Raw genomic sequence first — 27,176 nt, forward strand, 5'->3', positions numbered from 1 at the left:
TTCAAAATTACTTAAGTTACATGTAGAATTCTGGGAAGATGGAGCTGACGTTATTTTCTCTGTTTTTACGAGTTAAGTACAACTGAAAAATCCTGGATTGATGGAAGATGACTATAAAAGGTGGAAAGGAAGCTGACCAGCTAGGGGTCTTCAGGTGAATTCCCTGAGCTTTCTTTCTGCTTCTGGTGTCCTAGATTCTGAGCTGAAGAAGCCAGTGACCAGAAAACCAACTGGCACAACAGAGCCTGAAAACAAGCCTGCTCTCTCTAGTCTCTAGATAAAAGACTAGAAAAGGAGCAGCCTGACAAGACAAGAAATCTGGACAACTGCTCTGCTCTGGCCAAACATCTCAGAGAAAGCCCTGGCCCCGCTCTCACCCACGCCAGCAAAGGCGGAGTGTGGGGCCTGTCAAGTTGTGGGACAGGACCCCAAGTCCCCTGCTGGAGTGGTGTTTGTCAGAAAAGGCCCAGAGAGAGGTGGGGGGCAATAAACAGAGGCCCCTCCTGCTCCCCGCTGGGCATCAGAGGAGGCCTCCTCATCAGGAGAGGCCCAGTGAGGAGCAGCCACAGGTCCCTCCTGCCTCTCCCAGCAGTGCAGGCGTGATCCGTAAAAAGAAAAATTGATCAACTGAACTTGCTCAAAATGAAGAACTTAAGCTCTGTGAAAGACGTTGTCAAGAGGATGACAAGATAAGCTATAGACTGGGAGGAAATATCTGTAAGTCACATATCCAACAAAGGACAAGTATCTAGAATATATAAAGAACCCTCAAAACTCAACAGTAAAAAAAAAAAAAATCCCATTAGAAAATGGGCAAAAGACACGACCAAACATTTCACTGAAGAAGACATACAGATGGCAGATGAAGCAGAAGACACTTGTCGTCATTAGCCGTCGGGAAAACGCAAATGAAAACCACAATGAGATAACATTACATGCCTATCGGTGATGAAATACCACAAACCAGCAGACCTGCCGCACCTGGGAATCAGACACTGGTCCTCACCAGTAGGTGCACATGCATGCATGTTTGTCATCTGTCTCCTCCCTACGTTCACTCAACAAAGACTCCTACCCTCTGGCTACTAGACACAAAATGCAGTTTCACTTTCTTAAACCAAGCAGGCTCTCGCTTGATCTCAAGGATAAAATCTGATGCTATTCAATCATTATCTAGTGAGAATTCAGAAAAGGCCCTTGCCATTGAGAATTAGGAAAACATCAAGAATGAAGGGATGCTCCCAGATTTTAAAATTACAATTTTTTTTAAATCACTGTATATTCAAAACATTCACTGTTACTTCTGAAAATCACTGAAATGAAAAGGTGAGAAGGTGGATGAAAGCCCTTTAGGATTAACAACGAGCCTTCAATTACCATGGTGGTAATTCCCATGGACACCTGACTGCGGTCACAGCCCTGGCCACTGCACAGCAGGTGCTGCTTCTCCCGCCCTGCCAAGGGCCATGGTTACCTGGCCTGGTCAGTTCACTGAAGAGATGTAGGAGAAAGCAGGGATCATAAAGACCGTCGAGATCCACTGTGCTCCGGTCCTTAAATATCAGTTCCTGTGTGTCCTGAAATAGCCCGAAACGAACAAAAATGTGTGGTTTGGCCCCGTAAATGTAATAACATGTGAATGCTTATCCTTCTACACCTAGAGTTCAAGTTATTTTGAATATTCAAAAGCATAAGAAAAACCCCACCAGTGCTTCTGCATGAAATGGTTATCTTTGGGATCTGCTTTAAAAATTAGTCTTTCAGACAGGGAATCATAAATGGAACAAGCATGGCCAGTGTTGATATTGGCTGAAGCTGAGTGACAGGTCCACAGGGGTCCTGTCTTGGTACCTGCGTACACAGTTGGAATTTTACTCAAATGATGTTAATGATCCATAAAAGAAATAGCGTTTGTATCTTACGGTATGCTAAAGCTGAGGGTGCATACAGAACCCCCAAAGGGGCGAGCAGAACAACACCCTCTGCCACTGGGAGTGCTCCCTGATGACCCCACCCCCGCACCTCGGGGGACAGCAGCCTCCGGTTCTGGGGGAAGTGGAGGATGGTCTTCATCATCCGGTCCCGATCCAGCAGGCGGAGGATGTCCCCGACGCTCGGCTGCTGCCACAGCGACTTGCCCAGGCTCCGGCACGTCTTGTGATGCTCCACCGCTGCCGGGCCCCACAGCAACACTCTGGAGCCGGGGAGGGGAGAAGAGACAGAAAAGAATTCATGATGACAACGAGGACCATCACAATCACAGGTAGCTTAGTCGAGCAGCAAGCACATGCCAGGCATTGTCTGGGGCATGTGACATGTGTTCTATCATTTAATCCCCGTTGTAACAAAGGAGGTGGTGGGGGTGGTGGAGGCAATGATGAGGGTGGAGACAATGATGAGGGTGGGGGGGACGGGGTGGGGGGGATGATGACAGCTGCATGGAGCTTATGATGTGTCACTTATTCTAAGCCCTTCACCTATGTGACAACCCCTCCCCTCCCTAAGGTAGGTACTCTTATGATCCCCATTTTGCAGATGAGGGAAGACGCACAGAGAGGGTCAGGAAAGTTGCTCAGCTGGTCACTTAGCCCAGCTGGTTAGTGGCAGAGCGGGAATGCAAAACTGAGAAGTCTGGCTCCAGAGTCCAGCGGCTGGGCCACAGCAGCTCTGCCCCCACAGCCTTTTAGCTGTCCCTGCCTCGAGTCTACCATATGAATGCCTCTACCTGGTATGCCACCAGCACCCGCTACAGCTGCCCCAAGAGACTACCTTCCCTTCCTTCTACTTCTCTCCCCACTATCTCCCACCCACCTCCCCACCAGTGGAGGATGTTCCCTGAAAGCCCAGCTCTCACGGGGGCCACTTCTCTGCCCCACAATATCTATCAGCTGTCTCCTGGATGGAAATGATAGTATTTCCATCTGATACTTAAGATCCTTACTAACCAGCCTGTCCGGCCTTCCCACCACCTTTTCCCTACACATATCTTGTGATGTACGTAAGTGGACCCGCTCACCATTCCCAGAAATGTACTGACTTTTCCGACTCCCAGCGGTGGTGACACTATTCCCTCCGAGTGGCACCCCCAGGCTCCTCCAACCAACTCTCACCACCATCAAATCCCTCCAGCGCCAACCGGGTCATGAAGCATTCCTTGACTCCCCTAAGGAGAGAGTGCTCCCCTAACAGCTTAGTTACATCAACAAAGGCCAATTAAAAAGTTACATTTACAATAATCCGATCCCCTTAACAGACAGCAAGGCTGCGTCTCACTCCTCTGGGTATTCCCAGTGACACTGGTCCCAGCACCCTGTAAAACAGCCAACGTTCAAAGAACACCTATTTAGTTAAATATTTCTAAACTGGAGGTGCCTGGATGGCTCAGCAGTTAAGGGTCTGCCTTCAGCTCAGGTTGTGATCCCAGGATCCTGGGATCGAGCCCCACATCAGGCTCCCTCTCCCACTGCCCCTGCCCTGCTCATGCTCTCTCTCATGTGCTCTATCTCAAATGAACAAATAAAAATCTTAAAACAAACAAACAGACAAACAAAAACCTTCTAAACCAAATTCTAGGGCAGCCCCGGTGGCATAGCGGTTTGGCGCCGCCTGCAGCCCAGGGTGTGATCCTGGAGACCCTGGATCGAGTCCCACGTCAGGCTCTCTGTATGGAGCCTGCTTCTCCCTCTGCCTGTGTCTCTGCCTCTCTCTCTCTCTCTCTGTCTCTATGAATAAATAAATAAAATCTTTTAAAAAAATAAATAAATAAACCAAATTCTAAATACAGACTTCTGGGGATCCCTGGATGGCTCAGTGGTTTAGTGCCTGCCTTCAGCCTGGGGCATGATCCTGGAGGCCCGGGATCAAGTCCCATATCGGGCTCCCTGCATGGAGCCTGCTTCTCTCTCTGCCTGTGTCTCTGCCTCTCTCTGTGCCTCTCATGAATAAATAAATAAAATCTTTAAAATAAATAAATAAATAAATAAATAAATAAATAAATAAATAAATAAATACATACTTCTTTCTATGCAGGTCAGTAAGAGTCACTCAAGTCAAAATATAAATCAGCCTCTTCAGGAGGCTGTTCCCCAGTGGGGAAGCAGGCAAGCAGCTGACAGACTGGAGACACCCGTCGATGGGGCCCTGTCCGCTGGTGGCAGATCCTTCCACCGGCCGTCCACAGAGTTTCCATGTGCTGGAAAGCAGAGTTCCGCTACTCCAGGGGTGGAAATGGATGTGACATGCAGGCTGACTGAGGAGACTCTTCTGTTCTCGGCTGTACGGAGTCCTGTGGGCACCACCTCCGCTCTCCCGCTCCTCCCACAACCAACTCTGACCCGTCTGGGCAGCCCGGTTCAACTGTCTTCAACTCTCTCAGAGACAGCGGCTGAAACGGCTCTTTCTTCACTGAGAGACTGTTTCCGCTTTGTTCTCCTTTACGGACACATGGTCTGTTTACTCCAGAAAGGGTACAGCTGACACAGCACCAATGTCAAAGCAGTAGGGGGAGGCCAGCTCATAAGGGGAAGGGAAAGAACGGCTATTCATAATCTGCACATCCTCAAGAGATAGAAAATGTTCTTTTTCTTTGCAGGGGGCGGGTGGTTCTTTGGCTAATACAGCTTTTATCTTTAAAAAGAAGTATTCCGCCATGAAAATTATTTTTTCTCCTCCCTGCAGAGTCCTCCTGAACTATTTATGTTGGCCCAGTTCACTCACTTTCTGCCTTAACGCACCAAACTCTTCTTCATGAATGTACTGGGTAGGTGTTGGGGGCTGGCCCTAATGACAAGGAGAAAAGGCGACACTAGGGTAGCCCAGAGCATCTAAGCTGCTTTCCATGAATAGCACATCGGACAAAAGTCCCGTTAGGCCCGACCCTGGTGGGGGGGGCAGGGCCCATAGGGGAAGGCACCCATCTCGGCCCCTCAGGCCCAGGCTGTGCTGAGAACCTAGGAGGGACGGACAGAGAAGCAGACAAGAAAGACACAGTCGGACAGAAACAGGTCCAGAGACAGACACAGTGTGTGCGTGCCCGGAGAGGCAGAGAGAACATCCCTTAAAATCCAGTCTGCCCCTCACTCCTCTCCCCAGCAGCACCCCGTCAAAGTCACTTCTGTCCAAAGTAAATAGTGAGAAAAAGGACTTTCAGAAAAATCAACTAAACTAGACACTCCAGCTGGAAATGAGGGTGGGGCAGTTCTAGGACAACCAGGAGGGGAGGGCCACCCTGACAACGCAGCCCCCTGCCAAAGGACCATCCTGAGACCGTGAGGCCAAGCTTTCCACGGGAGCTGGTGTGTGAGCTAGGGGAGCTCCATCCACACCACCCTCTCCTCAAGAATCAAAAAGGTATGAGGGAAAATTTGGGGAGTTTGCTGTGTGGAACACACTCCCTCAGTCCGAGGTAACAGCTTCAAAGCCTGCTGCTCACACCTCCAAGCCCAACCTCACCTGAAGTTCACGAGGCTGAGGTTGTTCTGTTCATAGGCCCGGAGAAGCAGTAAAATCTTCTGGTCTACAAGTCAAATCAAGTCCATTTAGAAAGCTGAACCCCTCATAGCCTCCTTCCATCCTGTCACACCACCTGGGCTCATACTTCCTGGTCACACTGCCCAGTCCCCTCACACCCCTTGGTTATACCACTTGCCTTGTCTCTTTACACTTCGTGGCATATAGCCTGGTCCTCTCACACTCCGCAGTCACACTCCTGCCTGGTCTCTTCACACCCCCGGTCACACTGTCTGCCTGGTCCCCTCACACCCCCTGGTCACACTGCCTACTTGGTCCCCTCACACCCCCCGGTCACACTGTCTACCTGGTCCCCTCACACTCCCTGGCCACACTGCCCACCTGGTCCCCTCAGACTCCCTGCCAGACTCATACTGCCTGCCTGGTCCCCTCAGACTCCCTGGTCACACTGCCCGCCTGGTCCCCTCACACTCCCCAGGCATATACCACTCAGTCCTCACACCCTTACCCAGCACGCTGAGAGTGGCACCATAGGCCCCCAGAAGCACCGCAAAATGGCTGCTTTCACAGACAGAAGGACACAACTTCACCACCACCGACATCAGGTCCACCAGCGCTTCTGGAAGGAAAATAACACTGAAACACACAGCAGTGCAGGGGGATATGCACACGGAGAGAATAGAAGTAGAGGAGGAAGCACTTCGGGGAACTTTTAAATGCTTAAATATTCTTCTCTGAACAATACCAGTCTTTAGACTGTGCCTTGTCCCTCTTTTTCCTTTTTTTATTTTTATTTTTACTTATTTTTTATTTTATTTTATTTTATTTTTTTTTTAAAGATTTTTATTTATTTATTCATGATAGTCACAGAGAGAGAGAGAGAGGCAGAGACACAGGCAGAGGGAGAAGCAGGCTCCATGCACCGGGAGCCCGACGTGGGATTCGATCCCGGGTCTCCAGGATCCCGCCCCGGGCCAAAGGCAGGCGCCAAACCGCTGCGCCACCCAGGGATCCCTTATTTTTTATTTTTATTGGTGTTCAATTTGCCAACATATAGCATAACACCCAGTGCTCATCCCATCAAGTGCCCCCCCTCAGTGTCCATCACCCAGTCACCCCCACCCCCCGCCCACCTCCCTTTCCACCTCCCCTTGTTCGTTTCCCAGAGTTATCTTTTTCCTTTTTTAAAAGAAGCCCATGTTCACAGTCATCTCCCTCCCCAGGTCTTCGGCCAGGCTGTCATCACTCTCTTCACTCCCCCTCCCAAGTCTTAGGCCACCACAGATTTCAGCACCTAAGCGTCTTCCCCATGACTGTGTCAGCCAAGAGTCTAATCTCCCTCTGCTCCTGCCTAAATACAGGGCGGGCCCTTCTGGTCTTCCTACCACCCACACCAGGAACTTGGGGGATAGTTCTCTTCAGTCGAGCAATCCATTACACACCGACCCCATGGGGATTTCTACCGGGTCTGAGCATGTTAATCCTATTCCTAAACAGAGCAATGGCTTCAAGATGACTGGACCCTACAGACCATCTCCTCTGAACTCTCCCGCAGCCTATACCAAGCTCAGCAGCATGGTGCTGAAACTAACCCCACAGAACCAACTAGGGGTAGAGCTTTCAGAACCTGGGCTTTCAGAGAGCTTCCTGGCAGGGAACTACCAGCGGGGACATTTGAACTCTTCGCCCTTGATAAAGGAAGGTTTCGATCTTCTCATTAAAGCATTTCACACAACTAAACAACTTTTCTCAGGGCAGCCGAACTTCCCCTAATTCCCAGATTTTAGCACTTTACCACAATAGGGCAGTTAAGACCTCACACACAACTTCTGGAAGCCAGAACAGACTCTGAAAAGAGGTCTGTATTTGCTGCTTGGCCCCAGGTCAGAGGAAACACTTTTTGAGCTTTGATTTAATAGAAACAAAATATCCTAATGCCATTTTGGTAAAGCTTCCTTAGCTCTGAAAACACAGAGGTGTGAAACCTCAGTGTATAGCTAGCTTCACAAGTCAGGACATAAAATCTGCCCCTGAAATGGGAGGCTGGGGAGGAGAGGGGGTCACCTTTCACTTGATTGTCTGGGCCTTCCTCTTCTTCAGACTTCAGGAGAGTTGGCAAAAACAGAGAATGTTGTGTGAGCATCATGTGGACCAGCGGAAGCTGGATAAGCTGTGAGCACATGGAGTTTTCGGGAAGATATAGGTGCTGTATGGCAGCATGGAGGGCCTTTAAAAATGCGTGGTCCTGATACCGAAATCTAGGAGGCAAGAATCGAAGGGGGAAAGATCTTCAGACGGGGAAGTTTTATTTCGCAGGAGACGATAAAAAAACCTTTTTCTTGGCATCTTATTAAGAAAAACTTCGAACACACCACAAAGATGAGAATATGACAGTGCGTTTCTGTCTACCTGTTTCGATTTTGCTGTGGGACCCTTGCTTTATCACGCACCTAGCCACCCACCTGTCACAGGGGGGCATTTCTGAAAACAGGGAGGGGACACATTTCCCTGCAGGATGAACACCAAACAAACTTCCTGTTTTGTTAAAGTGCGAGGAGGCAGCAGAACAGCCGAGCCTGAATCAAGATGACCCTCACTGCTCAGCATACCTTGCCAGGTCAGCCTCCCTCCTTCCTTATTTCCAGCTACTCAGAACTCAGAACTCCCACCCAGTGGTTCGGAGGCCTTCTGTTTTAAGCCCCCCATAAATCCACTGAAGGAATGAAAGCATCAGGTTCTTGAACGAAGCAGCTTTCCAGTCATATGTGAATAATGTTGAGAATCACTTAGCATATAGTGGGCATTCTAGAAATACAAACCAAAGCCTGAAAGAAATGTCACCATTTCGTGATGGTGATCACTGGTGGTCATTTATCTGTGACCCTCCTTCTCACCTTTCTCTCCTCTTAGGCAAGGTGAGTATTTTTCTCTGTTTCAAGGTGGTGCCTGACCAGGAAAATGAAAATGATAGGCACAATGAAAGCCCGTTTTGTGACTACCTGGTTGCTGAACACCTGAAGAGTCTGACTCTAAACAGCCAGGGAGGTATAGGGAAAAGATGTGTGAGGTTAGTTCAGAAACTTTGGAGAGAAAATTAAAAATCTAGCCAGACTGAAGCTGTGCCCACACTTAGTGCCAGTGAATGGCCCTCCCTGAGAAAACCTGGCACGGGGCACTGAGAGCCAAGCAGCCCTCACTGCGGGCATGGGAGGGAGGGAGGCAGATGTCCACCAGCAGGAGGCTGGCTGTATAAACTGCGGTGTAGTCAGGAAACAGGCTTGCCCCCCTCCCCCCCACCAGCCCTGCAGCAAAAACAAATGGGCTGAGATCTGTGTGTATCAGCCTGAGTCAAAAACACTTCAGTGCAAAAAAAAAAGGGGGGGGGGGCACATAATGTGATACATTTGTACAGAATGTGAAGCCGACTGAAATAACGTCACTGCTGTTTAGAGACACGCTGTTTAGGGCTGGCACTGCAACCAAAGTAGGCAAAGGCCCACAGCCGTGACAAAGCCTGACCTCAGGAAAGTGATGCTTGAAGGGGAGGAAGGAGAATAAACCAGGCAAACACAGGAAGCTGTCAGTGCTTATTAAATCTGGGCGCTACTAGCAGGATTCTCTGTGTGCATCTGGTTTCTAAAACGTATTTCATTTTTTAAAGGCTCTAAGATCCAGAAGCAGACCCCATGTTAATAGGCAAATCATCCAGCTCTCTGGCCTTCTGCAGCTTGTCATCCCCAACACAGGAGCGGCAGAGGCCCCACCCCTAACAAGTCTGGCTCTGCATCGGACATGCACACCCCCTACCCAGTCACAGCGAGAGGATGAAACGGACTTACTTAAGTCCAGTCTTCACAAATTTCTGCCAATCGCCAGGATCAACTTCATTAAGGGAACTCTGTGAATAAAATAAGCAAGAAATAGTCATGGGACCTCTTCAATACATTTAAAACAGAGAATACAGAACTTGAATTACAGCTATTCAGGAAACACGAATATAGTTACCTAAGCGACCCACAAAAGCAAGTGGTTGTTTCTTTCTTCAATTTTTAAAATCATTTTATTATTTCTGCTAGCAGCTCTGTCATTTCATTAGCGTGTCTACGACCACTAAAGGAGCAGGAGAAAACTCCCTGAAGTCCTGTTCTTTCCCTTGCCCACCATTTCCGAGGGCACCAGCGGCCTGCAGCACGCACAGGGCCAGCCACATATGGCTTCAACACAGGACAGCGCATCCCTGGGGGATGACCTCTGCACCACCAGCAGAGACAATGCTGATCCCATCACTGATGCAGAGAAAATCTCCAAATATGGTGCTAAGTTATATCAGAGGGGTGGGTGCTCTGGAGGGAAGGGGACCTTCTGGGATGATGACAATCTCTGATGGGAGTGTGGGCACAAGGGTCTATGCACTTGTCAACACTAAACTGTACACTTAGGAGCTTGTATGTCTCTCTCTCTCTCACACACACACATACACACAGACTGGATTTCACGTGAAAATGAGTCCTCAGTTAAAAGGGTTGGTGAGGTGGGCCGAGAGTAGGGGGCTGTGTGGGCCTGGGGATGGGGAGGGGGGGCACAGGGGAACTCTGTACTGTCTGCTCAGCTCTGCTGCGAACCTAAAACCACCCTGGAAACATGACATCTATGAGAGACGGGAAAAAGGAGAGAGAGAAAAGGAGCTGTGGAAGGCAAGGCAGACGGCGTGCCCGGAGCACAAATCCCTGAAGGGCACAGCCCGCCATCAGCCAGCAAGCCAGCCTGCTAGGTGAGGGGCCACACGGGAAGGCCCAGCACCCTCCTCTACACTCTGCTCTCTCTAGATCTCAGGGGTGTTCCTTGCACCCCCCACTTCTGCCATGTTTGGGCTCCTAGGAGCCTTGAATGCACAAACCTGTGGCACAAGGAATTAAAGCTGAGATAGAGATTATAAAGTCTCTTAATACAACGTAAGCACGCTGCTTGATCTCTAACCTACCAATCTATTTATCATACAACTGTCACCTGGGGTTGTTCTCGTCAGGATTACTTTTTAAATTTTGGGTCCAGAGTTTAAACACAAGTCACAGACTCTAATTTTTACTGCAATTTTACATCATGCACTAAGGAGCAACTCATATGCTTCAGGATGTTATTTTTGTGAAGAATTAAAAAAAAAAAGACACTTGAATAAAAGGGAATAATGACCAAATATAAGAGCTGAATATTTCCAAATCTTACGACAGCTCTAGGCTAATAGCGGCAAGAAGTTCCGTGAACCCCAAACGTAAGAATCTTAAAGAAAACTATTCTGAGGCACATCATGATCATGTTGTTTTAAACAATGTAAGGAAAAAAGACCTAAGGTAGGAAAATAAAGAATGACAGATTTTTATCGAGTCCAAGGCGTGCCAGAAGACACTAAAGCAACACTTTAAAATGCTACAGGAAATACAAAACCTGGATTGAAACGCTTCCCAACTCACTCTGAGTTGATCCTAAAACCAGGCAAAGAAAGACTGCTAGAAAATAAAATTACAAAGAAAACAAATATCCCACCTGCACATAGATGGAAAGATTCATAATATGAAATATTAGCACATCAAATCCAACACTATGAGAAGACTAATCAAGCAGGTACATCCCAGGAACATAAAGTTACTTTTAACGATCAAAAATTAATGAATGTAAGTCATATTAACAGACTTAAAAAAACAAAACCATAAACTATCTTGGTAGAAGTATAAAAAGCACTTGACAAAATCCAATATCCATCCTTGGAAGACGGTGGCACATGGTTTTAGGACCTGCCCCCCGCCTGTCACTTTGCCTCCCGGACACAGCCCCACTCATCTCCCACTAGTTCTTGGAGCACATCTGTGAATTCTGGTCTGCCTAGTCCACGCTTTCCCTTAAAAGTGTAATCAGGCTCTCTAAGAAAAGGAGAGACACCTACCAACAGCTCATTAAATCTCAGCAGCATCTGCCTCTCTTCATCCTGGGCACTGTTGTGGTCCAGCTGGCCACTACTGAAAGACACGATCAGCCATTTCACACAGGAGTCCAGCAGAGTCCTTCTCCAGGCACGCAGCTCTTGTGCCGACCCTTCCAGGACTGCAGAGACAGAGTCGGCCACACTCCAACTGCAGCAGAAGACAAGAGGCACAGAGTCAGGCGATGGCCTAAATCCCTCCAGCTTTTGAGTAGCTCACATTACAGTGGGCCATTGGGGCAGATGCCCTGGTCCTGCCCCCCTTCAGCACCCAAGCACGGAGTCCCAGGCTGCCCTGGCTTCCTTGCTCCAGCAGATATACCAGCATTTTTACAATTACAGGAAACAATTATTATTTAACCAGGAAACAATTATTATTTAACCAGAAACAAAAATTTGTTATCCAGACTTTGCCTAAATTAGACTGTCTCAGGGTCAGTATTACTGACACGCTGGGCCAGATTATTCTTTCAGGGGGAAGGGAGGGCAGTCCTATGCATAATAAGATATTTAGCAGCACCCCTGGCCTTCACCCTCTAGATGCCAGAAACCCCCCACCCCCCGCCACCCCATCATGACAATATAAAATGTCAGATGTTGCCAACTGTGCCCGGGAGGGTGCAAAGCCACCCCTGGTTGAGAACTGCTGCTCTCAGGGAATCTGACCCAACCATCCACTCTTGGAGACGTGCCTGCTCCAGGCAGGACGGCTGGAAGACTTCTTGTAGGAAGTGCTTTCTCACCGACTGTCACCACAGCAGCACAGCAAATTCTCACCATTTTGTAAAAACTAGAGGGAAAAGTGAAGTGGAAAGGGGAATGGCCACCCAGCGATCTAAGCCTTCATACCTCTTGTGCCTGCCTGGAGTCTGAAGCAAGCCGGGCAGATGGGCCATGAGGGCAGCAAGGTCCTTGGCTCTTGCAAAGGGGACCAGCTGGGCCAGGACCTCCTGATGCAGCCCAGACTCTGGGGGCCCATCTGTGCTGAGCAGCCTGGTCTGTAGCTGTCTCCAAAGGGCCTTCCTCAACACAGGAATGACAGCAGAGGACACTAGGTAGAGACGAGAAGGAGAGACAGTCACACACTGCTGTGCCAGGCCCAGCATGTACCAGCTTACAGAGCCCCTGGCTAACTTGGAGGAATCCTGACTGGCTGAGGTCACACTTGTAGCTGGTCACACTTGTAGCTCCTGGCCTGGGCAGGAGCACGGATGTCATGGAGACTGACAGAGGCAAGGCCAGTTTGTTAACCACTGACCAGCACGCCACTGGTCACCTCTTGTCAGTCAATCCTCCTGTGCCTAACGCCTTGCTCAAAGCTGGTAATGGGACTGTGAGTACCAAAACTCTGGACTCGGGATTTGTGCCCCAAAGGCACAGGAACCAGGGGGGCCTGTCAGAAGATGTGCACCAGGAATCACTAGAGGGGGCGCCTGGGCAGCTCAGTGGGTGAAGTGGCCAACCACTAGTTTCGGCTCGGGTCATGATCTCAGGGTTGTGAGATAGAGCCCCACATCAGGCTCCCTACTCGGTGGGGAGTCTGCTTGAGATTCTCTATCTCTCTAAAAGAAATAAATAAAAAAAATTTTAAGACTTTTTATTTTTATTTTTATTTTTTTTAAATTTTAAGACTTTTTAAAGTATCTATTGTCACTGGTGTGAAGTCACGACACACAAAGGCAAAGCGGTGAGTGAACCACCATTCACACACACGATAAAGAGGATTAAAGTAGACTTCAGGTGGTCACAAAGTGCCTCAGACCTGAAACCCTACAGGTAGAAGAAGAGGGCTGGGCCCAAGCTGCCCTGACTCAGCGTCAATGCACCGACCCTCCTTCTGGAGGGGACAATGGGACAAGACGAAGGACAGTCACCCTAATGCCTCCCCTGCCCCAGAGCTGACCCTTTGTCAGTCCACCCCTCCCAGCTTCCAGTGGGGGGCTCAGGGTAGACAGGAGCATCAGGGCAGCATCTCAAACCACAGGCCGAATCCCTCCTCTTTCTCCATCTCCCGAGCTGGGTCCGTGGCTGGAGGAGAGACAGAACCTCACCACGTCCCAAATGTGGAAGGTACAGGTGTAGAAAGGGACCTGCAGATCCCACCTCCTCCGCCCCAGACTCACATGCCCAGCTGCCCAAAGCCTCCAATTTCCGTACCTCCTGCCAGGCGTGCAAAGCGGCCCTGGGTCCTGCCCTGGAGGTACACGTGGACGACGGGGAGGAAGTCATCAAGGTGCTCCTGGAGGCAGACCCCCGCGCCGGGCCGCCCGCACCACAGCTCGAACCGCAGCAGGTGGGTGCAGCTCAGCCGCACGAGCAGGGTGGCCACGCTGAGCGCAGGCTGCGACCGCCGGGCCAGGCAGTTGTCGAGCAGGTCTGCCCGGACCGCGGGGGCCAGTGTGGGCTCTCTCTGCAGAGCATGGAGGAATACGGCATCCAGCTCGTCCACAGCCAATGTGGGGAGCAGAGCCCCCAGGCCTTTCACAAACTCGGAAGCCCACAGGAGCTCGTTGCTCTGCAGCTGGTCCTGGGTGCTGCCAGTCAACAGCTGGACCAGGGTCTTGCCAAGAGCGTTCAGATGTCTCTCCTTCTGGGGAGACTTTGTGGGTCGCTGGGTCACCAGCTGGGCCTCAGGCAGCCTCAGCAGGGCCAGGATGACCTCGTGGAGCTGGGCGCCCTCCATGTAGGGATGCAGTCCTTGCAGGGCTTCCAGCTGCGGGAGGGTCTTTGGTGGTGACGTGGCCGGGGCCGCCCTCCTGTTTCGCAGCTCTTTCAACACGCTCTGGGTAATGGCCTCCGAGTACCTGGCCAGGAGGCCCCGCTGACCAATGCTCTGGAGGACCGGGGCACTTGCCATCAGTAGCTGCAGGACCCCTGCGCTGAGGCGGGCTGCCAGGAGTTTCACAAGGATGGGGCTGAGGGTGTGCGGAGGAAGGGCCTGTTGCTCCAGGGCCAGGTACCAGCCCTCCAGTGTGGGGTGTCTGAGGATGGCCACTAGCACCTCCTCCAGCGTCTGAAATACAGTGACAAGGCACAGAGCTCACACACGGCCCAGGGCCAGCAGGGAGTAGGATGGAGGGCAGAAAATAGCATTCCTAAGCCACTCCATCCTCAAGCCTGAGTTCTGACACCCCTCTCAGGGGTGCCCCACAGAACCCCAACCCAAGCCCAGGCCAAGCTATGACCTGACTGTAGTGCATCACCTCCCCAGGTGACTGTGACAGCTGGACCTTGGCTTGGCCAGTGCCCCACCCAGACTGACAGGTGTCTGACGAATTCAGCCTGAATGAATTTACTATACAACAAAACTGCTCTCCGCCAGGGGATGGGCTACGCAGAAACATCAAAACGTGTTGAAGATCAATCATCTGGTTTCTGCTTAGCAGCCCTGCCCTCCAACATCAATCCGATTGAGGAATGTGGGTTTCTCCTGAGTACGGAGCAGCGTGATCAGTGTGGGAGAGACCCTGTGTCTGGGAATCAAGCTGCTGTGCGAGCCCACGAGCCGGAACTGAAGATAGCACGCGGGCGGAGGCTGAGCCTTGAGCAACCCCGGGGAACTAGCTCTGCCCCAGCACCGTGTTTAAGCCATGGAGCAGAAAGCGGCCGAGCGCCCTTGCTAGATTAGAAACTAATCTGATCCAGCCGTTCTAAGCAGCTGTGCAGAACACAATTCCTAGCCAATGAAGTGTGACACCAGTCCCCAGGGACGGGAATACATTCTCCTCATTTACTTGTCAGGTAAGGAAAGAAGAGCCTGTCACACCTTCCAACAGAGAAGCACAATTTCCTGTTAGCACTGCCTTGTTGCCCACCCCCCCACCACCTACCAAACAGCTAACAGGTGGTCCTGCACCCATAGACACCTCCCAGAAAGTCAAGCCCGAGGTCAAAGGAAGAAGGATGTTCATTAGGAGTGAGACATGAACGTGGCTGCTTCCCAAGCCCAGGAAACCAGGGAAAGTGGCAGACGGTGAGCGATGCACCCTGGCCCAAATCTACAGTGGCTCGGTGGTTCACAGCAGGGGAGGGGCTTCCACCCAGAGCCACAAGTTCTCGGGGTGAACTGATTAGCCAGCCATACCCACTCCCCAGCCTTCGTCCAACACAGACTGCAACTGCCCAAAAGGAAAGTGTCCCCGTTGTCTCTCCAGGTGCTCACATGTCCCCCGGTGTAAGAGAAACTGCTCACAGGGAGGGCAAGTGGGAGCAGAGAAACAGGTGAAGAGCTACACACCCAAATGACACCAAGCTTTTCTGTGGGTGCAGGGGTCGGAGGTGTTTCCAGTGTCTCCTCCACAGGGTTCTATGTTTCTTTATTTGCCTACAACGCACACGTCGTCTTGGAGCAGAAGCAGAGGGAAAGCCAGGGTCTGAGAGTGTACAGGAAAAGGCTAACAGGAAGGAGACCCACGGAAAAAGGGCAGCAGTACCTTGTCACTGGCCAGCTCCAGCGAGGCCATGGACTCCATGTCCAAAAAGAGGTCAGCCTCAGCCTGGGCAGCCTGGCATTTCTGCTGGTTCTCTGCATCCAGCTGCACACAGTGGACGACCAGGCACCTGAGGAGATCCAGGAGGAGCTGCAGGAGGGCAGGCCCTGTACTTCGGCCCAGCTGTGAGGACAAGAGGCCAGGGAAGGGCTCACAGTCACAACGGTCATCACCGACTCCCTCTGTGCCCAAAAGCTGCCATGTTACCAGAAATAAGGACTGAGGAGGGAGGCACGCTAGAGTGGCAACTCCTTATAAAACACCAATAACCTCAAAATCCTTTCTCCGTATGGTGTGCGCCCTAAATCTTGATGAAGTGTGCAGGTTTACTTTGACCAAGATGAGGGAAACCCAAACTAACATGCTATAAACCACACCAGGAATGGAAAGCCCACCAAGGAACTCTACTAAATTCAAACTTAGGAAAGACAGTGGGTCTGGCAGTGCACTGATCCAGGCTGCTGTTGGAAGGGCCCTGCCTGATAGCTGCCCCAGCAACACGGTTGGCCATGCTGCCTCCGAGTGAGGCCCGCAGGAAATGAGTGCTAAAGTCACCTGCGTACATCTGTTCCAGGGAGGAGAAGCAGCCCAGCAGAGTGGAGCAGGGAGTGAACTAGCAGCCTGGGCTCCCTGTGTGTGTGTTGGGGTGGGGTGGGGGGGGACGGGGGCGGAGTGGGTGCCCTGCAGGTGTCACATCACCAAGTCCCTTCGTGTGCAACAGGGTGACGAGACTCCAGGATTCTATCAACACCATCATGCAGTCTGGGCCCGACTCAGAGGGGGCCACCCTGGGGGCAGAGTGGTGAAAACGTGTGGGGGCTGCAGGGTGAGGCAGGAGTGGTGCGGACCTGGCCAAAGCTCTCCACAGTGCTCCTGACGTAGAGCAGCAGGTGTTTCGCCGAGCGCAGGACCTGGTGCATCGGGATGTGCTGGAGGGCCGCCCGCAGCTGTGATTGAACCTGCTCGTCCAGGAGTGAGCCTTCGCTCTCGTAGGCTGTCTGCAGCAGGGTGGCGAAGGAGGTGGCGGGAGGGCCCTGGGGACCAAGGTTGCCTGGTGTCTGAAGGGGCTTGGGGAGGCTGAGAAAGCCCTGAGAGGAGGAAAGACAAACAACCACAGGTGAGAACCACAGTCTGCAAAGACAGGTACAGGGGGATGTTCACGACAAAGCAACAGTTCGCTGTCTCATCCTATTACTAAAAAAATATGTGACCACGTGGCGGTTTACTTTAAATTAAGCCCTAATGTTTTCAGTTACATGGACATTCCTAGAGGCCGTCAACACAGCAGTGGACCAGGAAGGTGTCCACACACGCTGGGGAACAGACGCTGCGACTGGAGCTGCGTGGGACAGACACTTCACTCAGAAGAGTCGCTGTGCAGCCAAGCATCTGACTTTCGATTTTTTTTTTTTTCCAATTTTTTTTTTAATTTATTTTTTATTGGTGTTCAATTTACTAACATACAGAATAACCCCCAGTGCCCGTCTGACTTTCGATTTTGACTCAGGTCACGGTCTCAGGGTCCGGGGATTGAGCCCTACAGCAGGCTCTATGCTCAGCCGGGGGTCTGCTTCTTCCTCCACTCCCACTCCTCCCCCACTTGTGCTTGTTCTCTCTCTCTTTCAAATAAATAGAATCTTTGAAAAAAAAAAAAAAAAAAAAAGAGGATTCATCACTGGAAACTGGGAGATTGCAGCCGGGACAGAGCCAGCTTGCTAAGCTGCATGGCCTCCAAAGGCCTTCCCCGGGAGCCTCGCTCAGAGAACCTTGTTGGGAGGCTAACAAGACAGTGGACAGAATGAAGACAAATTTCTGGAATTCCACCTCAAACCGAAGTTGCTTACTTCTACAACAATCTCCATGCTGCCTTCTCTAATGACCCCACATGCCTTTCATTACTTTAACTCCAAACACTCCCAAGGCCAAGGAAACGAGGCTGCACGTGTCTGGAAAGGCAGCAGGGCTCCGGGTGGGGTCCCTGGACCAGCAGCAGCACTGCATGGGCACCGCCCGGAGAGGCCAAACCCCAGAGCCTGAGGTAGAGGTGCTGAACTGAACCCACTGAGCGTGGGGCCCAGAGACTGTGGGTGGTACTCCTTGGAGGGTGAGAAGCACTGCTGGGACCTACTCAACAAAGTGGATACCTGCCTTCCAGCACCCATGCGGTGCAGCCCTGAACTGTGACGCTTCCTCTGGGCTCTGAAAGACCACCACCAAGTCTGAACCACAGGCTAGCCAGCGGAGGAAGGTGGCAGTGGCCGGGAAGGGTGTGGATGCTAGAGCCCACGGCCTAGGTGGGATCCTGACCCCCCACTTCCACTGCTGCCTAATGCTGGAACCACGCTGTGCCTCAGTTTCCTCATGTGTGTAATGAACCCAGAAAGTCCTGACCACCTTCTCGGAGTTGCTGTGAGGAATGACTTAAAATACACATAGTATCCTCAGCACCACCGTAAGCGGCAGCTACAGGTATCACAAGACAGAGGGCCTGAGCCACCTGCTTTTTCAAGAACAGCTAAAATCCAATGCATACACAAAACACACACCACAAAGTTAATTTCTTCGCCCCTGCCCCTAACATTTGTAAATTCTCTGCACTGGGGCCAGACCTGCAGCACCCCATTAGAAGGATATAGTCCCCACCTGAAGAGGATTCTTTGTTTCATTTTCTCAGTCTTCCTAGAATGGAGACTGCTAAGGCCCACTAGGGCCTGGTCTGACAGCTGAGCCGTATTGCCAGGGGCAAGCTAAGGCCCGCTGAAGAAGGCCAGAACTGGGTATGCCAGATGATATGACAAGGAGAAAAGGCAACTTCCTCCCTCCCTGAAGCTGGCACCTGATGAGGCAACCATCCTGTCAGCGGGAAATTCAATTCCACTGCATCACCGAATCATCCACGCTCCATCCTATCAGCTGAGCAGCAGTGACACCACTAAGCTCCTTCTCTTGTGCAGGGAAATCAGAAGGTTAACACATTTCTTCCTGGAAACCGAGGAGCTGTAAAGCTACAGAGCTGGGGCACAGGCAGAGTGACCCACTGAAGTCACCTCGGGATTTTCTAGGGAAAGGCCTGGTTTCCAAGGAGCAGTGATGCCGCAGCTCACCGAGGCCTCTCGGGCTGGCTCTGGGATCCAGCGGCTGTAGTATCTGTGGAACCGGGCCAGCTGGTGGCAGCAAGGTGGGACTGGAGGCTCCAACTTGTCATAAGCCTGAAGCAGCAGACACAGAGCCAGAGGGTCTCTCTGGGTATGGAGGAGATCTGTCAGCACGGTCATCAGATAGACCACGATGCTCTCTCCTGCAAGGGAATGAGATGCATGAGGGAGGCCTGCTGGGATCACTCATCAATAACACCAACTCCCATACGCATTCCACACTCAGCAAAATTCATGCCAATTCCACAAGGGGTCAGGTAAACACACTGGAAGGCAGGTGTGATCACTGCAGAGCTCACCCAGGTTCTGTTTCATTAAATGTGTGACACACAGTCAGGCTTCAGGTCTTGATGCCAGGAAGTGGGGATCCAGGCACAGAAGAAGTGATGCAAAAACTACCTGGGGCTGAGACTTGCTTGGTGCCCACCAAACCATCTCTTGTTCCGGGCCCATGGGCCGCCCCTGTGGTTAGCCTGGGACCAAGTGACTGATTTTTTAGCCACATCTAGGCAAGGCTAGAACAGCCTCTGCTCAACTATCTGCTCTCTCTTCCTCTTCCAGAGTGACCCTGGAAGGCATACATTGAGATGGCATAGCTACAAGGTGCCAGGATCCCTGAGCTGCCTCCTGGCAGGCAATCACCCAAAAGAGCAATGTGACCTGCATTGGACTACAACAAGGTCTAGAAAGACACCTTTACTCATTAAACCACTACAAGTTGGGGCTTACTTGTTATTGCAGCAAAGCCTAAGCAAACCTGACTAATCACACCGTTGTCATCTATGAGTACTTGCTTGGTTCTAGGTTCTGGCAACTCCCAGGAAGTACGAAAGACTCACACTCTAGCACTGTGATAGCAAGAATAAACATCGAGGACAAACCATCAATGTCCTAGCAGGGGTCTGTCTGCACAGCCACGCAAATGCGTTACTACAGACTTATCCCTCAAAGGACCAATTTCCCCGAAGTCCAGCTAACGTCTAGATTCTTATCCGTACATGCTTAACTCTAAAGGCCAGGTAGCTATCAAGGTGGTGGGTCTGAACCTTGTTGCCTTGGATTTTCAACAATTATTTTCAGAGGCCCTAGAATCACACCTCCTACCCCACGGAGACCCAGCTGGATGGTGCACCCAGAAGATCCTGACAACACATGGGTACCTGTTTCACTTTCTGTCCCAAGGAGCAACTTATTTCTGGCTTCTAGGGCTGCAGGAACCACTGCACTGAATGGGAACGTGAGCAGGATCATGTCTTCATTCAGTAGGAATCCAATTTCCTCATCCAAGCCTTCGCTGCCCTCCACCAGGACATCCACCATGTCGAGAACATCTGAAGACGCAAGGGGACAGTCAACCTGAGGCAAGAGCCACCGAAGGACCCCAGTGCAAAGAGCTCCACAGGAAGGCATAAAAGAATGTTTGGTAAAAGAGAAAACATAAAAGCTAAACCTCTCTGGGGAAAAAGACTTAATATGAAGCTTGTTCTCAACAGATGAGGACATCAGCTATCACATCTTAAGATCCTTGCCAAAATGCAGGATATCCAGCTTAGGTGATAAGAGATTGAAGTTTCCTCAAGTGACACCAAGAAGCCTGAAAATCTCAACCTGGATATCAAGGCAAGTGAGTCAGAATCTGAGAGGCAAGAAAGCATAAGGGTTTTGAAGCACAGACCAGAGCCAGTGTCTGGATTCAAATCCTGACTTTCCTATGGACTAGCTATGTGAATTTGCTCTAATTACCTAAACTTTCTGTGCCTCAGCTGCCTTATCACTGTATAATATGAGGATGAGGACTCCTGCCACAAGGGTGGTTCACAAGGTTGCAGGACATAGATTTAGGAAGAGTTGCCATCAGCACCTGGCACAGAAGAAACACTGCAGAAATAAAAATAGCTCAGCACATAGATTCTGTACATACTCCCTGTTATCATGAGCAAGTAAGGCAATTTTCACTTCCAGAGTAGGCTGATCTTTTGACTAAAAGGAACAGACGTCTGAACTCTGCGTAAGACATTAATTCTCATTTTCAATGTTCATTTTTCTCATTTTCATCACTGATACACCACTGGCTCCATCCTCAGGAGCCCGAGGTGCACAAAGAGGCAGTGACACCTACCGTCAATGTGAGAGATGGGAATGCTGACATCATCAGCATCCTGCTTCGTCCCAGTGGCCTGCAGTGTGCTGGCTTCCTGGACAAAGTCAGATGCTTTGTCTGTGTATAAATAGGGATTCGCCACCAACGTCAGTAAAACCTGGGCATTTAGATGGTCATAACGTCAGTAAAACAGAGCAGAAAGCATTTTGATGGTCACAAATGAAATGAAAATATGCCCAAAAATGTCACTGGTAACATTAGGGGAAGAGCTGGGGCACCTGAATGGCACTAGTCAGTTAAACATCTGCCTTTGGTTTCAACTCAGGTCATGGTCTCAGAGTCCTGAGATTAAGTCCTGTGTTGGGCTCTGCACTCAGCGTGGAGTGTGCTTCAGATTTTTTCTACCTCTCTCCCCCATCTCTACACATACACACACACACACAGAGACACAGACGCACACGCATGCACACATGCTCTCTCTCAATTAAATAAATCTTTAAAAAAAAGTAAAAAGGGAAGAGCTAAAATGTTAGCAGTCCTCAGTAAGAACAATAATTCTTCTACAAAGTTTTTTTTTAACTTTTTGTTATAGAGTATATGTATTTATCTATTTGAAGATCTTATTGATTGATTGATTTGAGAGACCTAGTATGAGCAGGAGGTGGGGGGAGGAGCAGAGGGAGAGGGAGAAGCAGACTCCCCACTGAGCAAGAGCCTGATGCAGGGCTCGAGCCAGGGACTCCAAGATTGTGACCTGAACTGAAGGCAGACGCTTATCTGACTGAGCCACCCAGGTGTCCCTTACAGAATTTAAAAAAAAAAAAAATTCCTTTTAGTATAAACCATTGCTTTTAATATTGCTCTAAGCATATCACTATCTTCTTTATGCAAAAACAAATCCCCAAAAGGAAATTAGTGAACGGTAATATATTCCCATTTTACAGATTCTCAAACTAAATAGATTCTGACATCTCAGCAGGAATTAGAAAGTAAATCAGAGCAGTGGGCTTTTGGCACTGGTGCTTCAAAAATGTCTTCATTTAACTGAAGGCCACTTGGCATATTTAGGAATATGCTTCTTTATGCTGAAAATACGTGCTTACGCGTTCCAAAAACTGAATCACAGTTTCTTGTTTCTCTTCCACAGTGTCATCTAAGTGCTCCAGCCACAGCTCCAGCTCCTTCCATGTGTGCTCGAACACACCCGTGTTCCGCAGAATCTGTCAGGAAGCAGACGGGGGGGGGGGGGGGGCAGGGGTAGGGTGGGGTCAGAGCCTCATCTGCAGTTCTACTCCAAAAGCCACTCTTTCAAAACAACACTCCCAAGGTTGACGGAAACAAGGAAAAGTGATCATTCTGCGCTCCACCAAAGATCACATGACCCCTGGCTTTGCCGCTTCCTATTCCTTTCTTTCAACTCCTAAATGATAAAGAGCAAAAAAAAAGAAAAAAACCCAGCTGCTACTCAGGAGTCTGGTTTTTATATCTGGATTTTTACAAAGACCCCAGGTAAACATGTATGACTCGGCCCCTCACAGCAACCAGCAGTCAGCTTGCATGAAATTCTCCAAGATGACACACCACTGTCATGTCACGTTACGTCCTGTGCGGCCCCTCAAGCCTCAAACCCAGGACCAGCATTCCAAAGAGAAAAGAATGTGTTAACAGACAGGACCTTGGACCACAGTGATTAAATGACGTCCCCAAATGGCCTGATGCCATGGACTCAGAGTCTGAGCAGCCCCACTGCATGAGCCCTGCGGCAGAGTGCACCAAAAGGAGACCCAGCTGTGCCAACACCACCCACGTGCAGTCAGCGATCATGAAATTAGGCCAGGGTCAAGTACAGGCCTATAGGGAAACGGCAACTTGTTGAGATCAAGACCCAGATGTTCACATTCGTCAAACAGTTCAGGCAAGAAGGCTGTAGGGTAGCAAGATTATTAGCCCCTCAAAGAAAGGTAAAATCTCTGCACCCTAAAAACAATGCACGTGAATTCTGTAGCACCCCTGAGACATTTGCTGTGCGACAGAAATGAGGAATTAGATTTCCTCTGGCTACATCAACTAAGTACCGAGTGTAAGAAAGAGAGGTTCATGGTACAACTCCCCTTCTCCGCCACTGACTTTGACCCCTTACTGTGGGTGATGGAGGAGGTCAGGAAGGCTGAGGTCCAGAGAAGGCTGAGTCTGGACACATGGGAAGAGGGATGGTCTATGCAAACAGTTCCCTGAAGGGCCGGAAATACATTTATTGAGCCTACAATGTACGAGAGTGACCTACTATGTGATCACAAGTACTCTCCTCTGCAATCCTTTCGGTTTATCATTCCCATTCACCATGGGAAAATCAAGTTCAGAGAGCTTGAGTAATTTGCCCCATGCCACCCAGGAAGAAGTAGAACCAGGACTCAAATCTGGAAACAGGACCTCAAAGCCCATGTTTTCACTTCACTGTGCTGCCTCTCAGGAATGTGGCTGAGTTTAGATGTCACAAATTAAAGCTGCCATAAAACCTCCTACTTTTAGGTTTACAGAAGTCTTGATACACCTTTAATTCTTTTTTTTTTTAACACCTTTAATTCTTAACAACTGTTTACTAAGCACCTACTATAACAAAGAGTAAAAATGCTTCTCTGAATCAGGAACCAGCAGAAAATGCTCACCTTTATGATCAGCAGCTTGGTCGATGACTTGAGCTGAAGATGGTTACTGGTCACAAACATTTTCATTAGTAAGTAAAATACAGATCGTTCTCCTCCAATAATTTCTGCATCTGGGCCTTCCTGGAATTTGAAGAGCAGCACGTTATAAACATTATAGAGGCCACTATATGCTGAGCAAACAGGTACCGCACGCCCAGTATGCTTCCAGGCCTCTTATCTCCTCTCATTTTACCTGTGACCTGGCAAGACTGCTGGGATTTTAGACATGAGGAGCTTCGGAATCTCAACCAAACCCCGAACAGCAGTTGGGGAACTAAGCTGGCTGCATTTCAGCAAGATGTTGGTCCTGATAGAATCGACCCCTTATGAGTAATTAAGCCTCTCACAAAGGCCTCTGAGTTTCAAACGCACATCTCAGAGAAGTACGTGGAGCTCCAGATCGTAGGTCCAAATGCCAATAAGGCTGTGTTTGGCTGGAGTGTCCCTGCAGCCCCTGGCAATGACGATGACCCTAAACATAAGAAGAGCTGGTGTTCATGAAGCCCAGCAGACTTTACGTTAAAGCAGAAGGTGGGGCACAGAATATAAATTAATATTTGAATACTGGTTCTTGCAAAGAGGCCTCTCCCTCTGTTCACTTTTTCAGTCATCAGGATCCCGCTGGCCCTATTCACCTGGGGTGAAAAACTCAATGATGCCCCTGGCTGGTCATCGCTCTGGAGTCAGCAGTGACCTCACGGTGGGATGAGGAGGTTGAGATCAAGGCTGTGGCCACACTGTCTGTGGCCAATTCTGGATCATCCAGCTAGGGCTGGCACCTTGCACATGTGCCCTAACCACTCTGTGCCCCGGCTGCCTCATCAGTAAGTAGCAGTAAAGGTGCAGATGCATGGAGCACCCACGTCAATCCTTAATTGTGATGCAGGTGAGGATCCAGCAACACCCCCCCCAACCCCACTGCATTGGCATGCCTTTCTGGAAATACGACATGTGAAAACGCCCACAAACGTTTCCACACGATTGGTTCTGTAAGATTTTAAATAAGATCCAAGTCACTAAAAAAACTGTCATCTGAGCTACTGAGAACACACTTTGACAATGCTTAATTTTGCCTGGTCACTTTTTCTTTGAATAGAAGTGACACTGGCATCCCATGCTTAAGTACACAAGTGAGGATGTGCTGCATCTGGAGTTCCCTTTGATTCAACATCATATTCTCCAGAATGTTCTAGAAGACGCTATTAAAGGCAGAAAAAAAATGCCAGCAAGTTTTACAGATTTTTCCACCAGCCAGTATCCTCTCCGGCTTGGTATCTACTCTGATCTCTGTCTTAAGTTCTTCTAGAATAAAGGACAAAGGAAAAAGAACGTATTTTATTTCCAGAAAGGTTTTAAAATGACAAGCAAGATGTAAAATTGTCGAGATAAAAAAAAGAAACAACCCAAAACTCCCAGCATCCAGCAATAATATCGTTTCAGTTAAGGACACATGAAAACATCTTATTTTGCAAAAGCAGAGACTCACAGCCCTCCTGGTTCATGACTCAGGCCCTGGCCTCGGCCCTAGAAGCATCTGAAAGGGGAACTGCAAATGTCTTCTCTGTAACTATCAGGTTCTGATCCACTTACAAATTTCCAGGCCAAAAAACCAACATGCCCAAGAGTGAGTTACCAGAACGCGGGAGAGCTCTTTGCTTCCTACCTGTGCTTTTAACCACAAAAACTTGCTGGCGGGCAGCTCCAGGGCCACCTTGAGAATGTGGTGCTGCAGAATGGGAGGCACCTCCTCGCGGAGGCCCTGCTCTGAGATGACGCCTGTGGGCAGGAAAAGAGGGAAAGAGACAGAAGTCAGGTGGACGAAGGTGCCCAGCAACTGCAGCCCCTGGCCGAGGGGACCTCCATTTGCAGAAGAAGGGGGAATATGGGGCTCTGTCCCACCCTATCCTGGGCCCATTCTTCTGCCTAGACACAACTCACCTGACACATCCTCCCACCCTGTGGTCTGTCCAAATCTTCAGTAAAAAGCCCCAACTGTACCCGCCCAAAGCAGCCCCCTGGCCCACACTGACCTCTCCCTACAGCCTGAAGCCTGGGGCACCTCATGCTGCCCCCCTGGGTGTTATCCCGGGTGGGAGGCATTAGCCTTACTCCCCATACATGCAGACATTTCGTGAGTACACTGTGGCCACCGGAGCCCAGGACTAGGTCCTCATCCTCTGGCCTGAGTTCTGGATTTCTCTTTGCTTGAGAACAACATGGTATTAAATGTTAAATGGCCACATTCTGGTAAATTTTGTATTCTTACAGCAAAGAGGACCTTTCACCTTCCAACAATTAAAAAATTAATTATAGGTTTTCATTAGGGTTATTCCAATAGCTTATATAAATCCCAGGAATGGCATTTCTGCAAGTTTTCTTCTGTAGGCCCATTTATAAAGCAGATTTTATTAGACAAAGTTTCCATCAAGGAAACGTGACCAGACAGGCATAACGTTACCTTTACAAGATATGGTTTGAACCTGTCTCACTGGGTAAAATATGAGTAAACTTTGTCAGAAGTATCTGCATGAATGGGACATCCCTTCGAAGTGGCTCTAACTTCTGCATCCCTGCGCCTCTGAAAAGAGGCTTTCATGTCACATGATCTGTCACTCATCCCCAGGAGACAACTCGGGCTGCCATGGCTTCTCCTTCTCTGTCTGCGGCTGCTAAGGGTTCCCTGATCTTTACTTTAAAAAGCCTGGCTATTTAAAAAACTATGAGTCCAAATGCTAATAACCAGGCCGATGGATCACGCATGCCGGTGAAATGGCCCGCCAGCCCTCCCGGCCCCCAGCTCCAGGGGCTCTTTCATCCCTGCTGGCAGAAACAGCAGAGGGCCACCTGCAGGCTCCTGAGACGCACCTTTCAGGAGCTTGCTGAAGTCAAAGTTGTACTGCGTGACCACGTGTGGGACCACCTTTTGGTATAGGCATATGACCTGGAGCAGAACGGCTTTCAGAAGAATGGTTTCAGCATCATCTGAACCAAGATAAAACACCTTAAATTAGAAAGCACACTCATTCTTTGCCTTTAATCAGCAGTCAGGAAGCAGCCAAGCCGTCTGTGACCCACTGCAGTCAGCAACACGCTGAACACAGAGGCTACAGATAGATCCCTATGACATCAACGTGGTAAAGGTCAAGACTGTCCAAATGGATTGGGTTTAAATCCCCATTTGTTGCTGTGACCTGAGACATGTTAAAGTTACCCTGTCTACTTGAGCATCCTCATCTGAACAATGAGGACATAGCACTGCCCACCCTCGCAGGACCACCATAT

General features: G+C 49.8%; 1 protein-coding gene across 2 annotated transcripts in view; it reads right to left on the minus strand.

Annotated features, from left to right (window-relative positions):
- URB1 (URB1 ribosome biogenesis homolog) overlaps positions 1 to 27,176 on the minus strand; it is a 71,175-nt gene that overhangs the window by 16,675 nt on the left and 27,324 nt on the right. For both annotated transcript variants that reach the window (XM_035709452.2, XM_035709453.2), the window contains 18 exons: positions 26,760 to 26,876; positions 25,558 to 25,670; positions 23,856 to 23,975; positions 22,293 to 22,409; positions 21,208 to 21,346; positions 20,249 to 20,419; positions 19,038 to 19,231; positions 16,782 to 17,021; positions 15,877 to 16,056; positions 13,601 to 14,456; positions 12,293 to 12,494; positions 11,408 to 11,594; positions 9,309 to 9,367; positions 7,534 to 7,727; positions 5,978 to 6,088; positions 5,452 to 5,515; positions 2,023 to 2,194; positions 1,475 to 1,577 (listed from right to left, as the gene is read on the minus strand). In XM_035709452.2, the coding sequence (XP_035565345.2) occupies positions 1,475 to 1,577; positions 2,023 to 2,194; positions 5,452 to 5,515; positions 5,978 to 6,088; positions 7,534 to 7,727; positions 9,309 to 9,367; positions 11,408 to 11,594; positions 12,293 to 12,494; positions 13,601 to 14,456; positions 15,877 to 16,056; positions 16,782 to 17,021; positions 19,038 to 19,231; positions 20,249 to 20,419; positions 21,208 to 21,346; positions 22,293 to 22,409; positions 23,856 to 23,975; positions 25,558 to 25,670; positions 26,760 to 26,876 (3,339 nt within the window). The remainder of the gene's footprint in view (positions 1 to 1,474; positions 1,578 to 2,022; positions 2,195 to 5,451; positions 5,516 to 5,977; positions 6,089 to 7,533; positions 7,728 to 9,308; positions 9,368 to 11,407; positions 11,595 to 12,292; positions 12,495 to 13,600; positions 14,457 to 15,876; positions 16,057 to 16,781; positions 17,022 to 19,037; positions 19,232 to 20,248; positions 20,420 to 21,207; positions 21,347 to 22,292; positions 22,410 to 23,855; positions 23,976 to 25,557; positions 25,671 to 26,759; positions 26,877 to 27,176) is intronic.

Source organism: Canis lupus, chromosome 31, assembly GCF_003254725.2.
Source record: "Canis lupus dingo isolate Sandy chromosome 31, ASM325472v2, whole genome shotgun sequence".
Classification (NCBI taxonomy): Eukaryota; Metazoa; Chordata; class Mammalia; order Carnivora; family Canidae; genus Canis; species Canis lupus.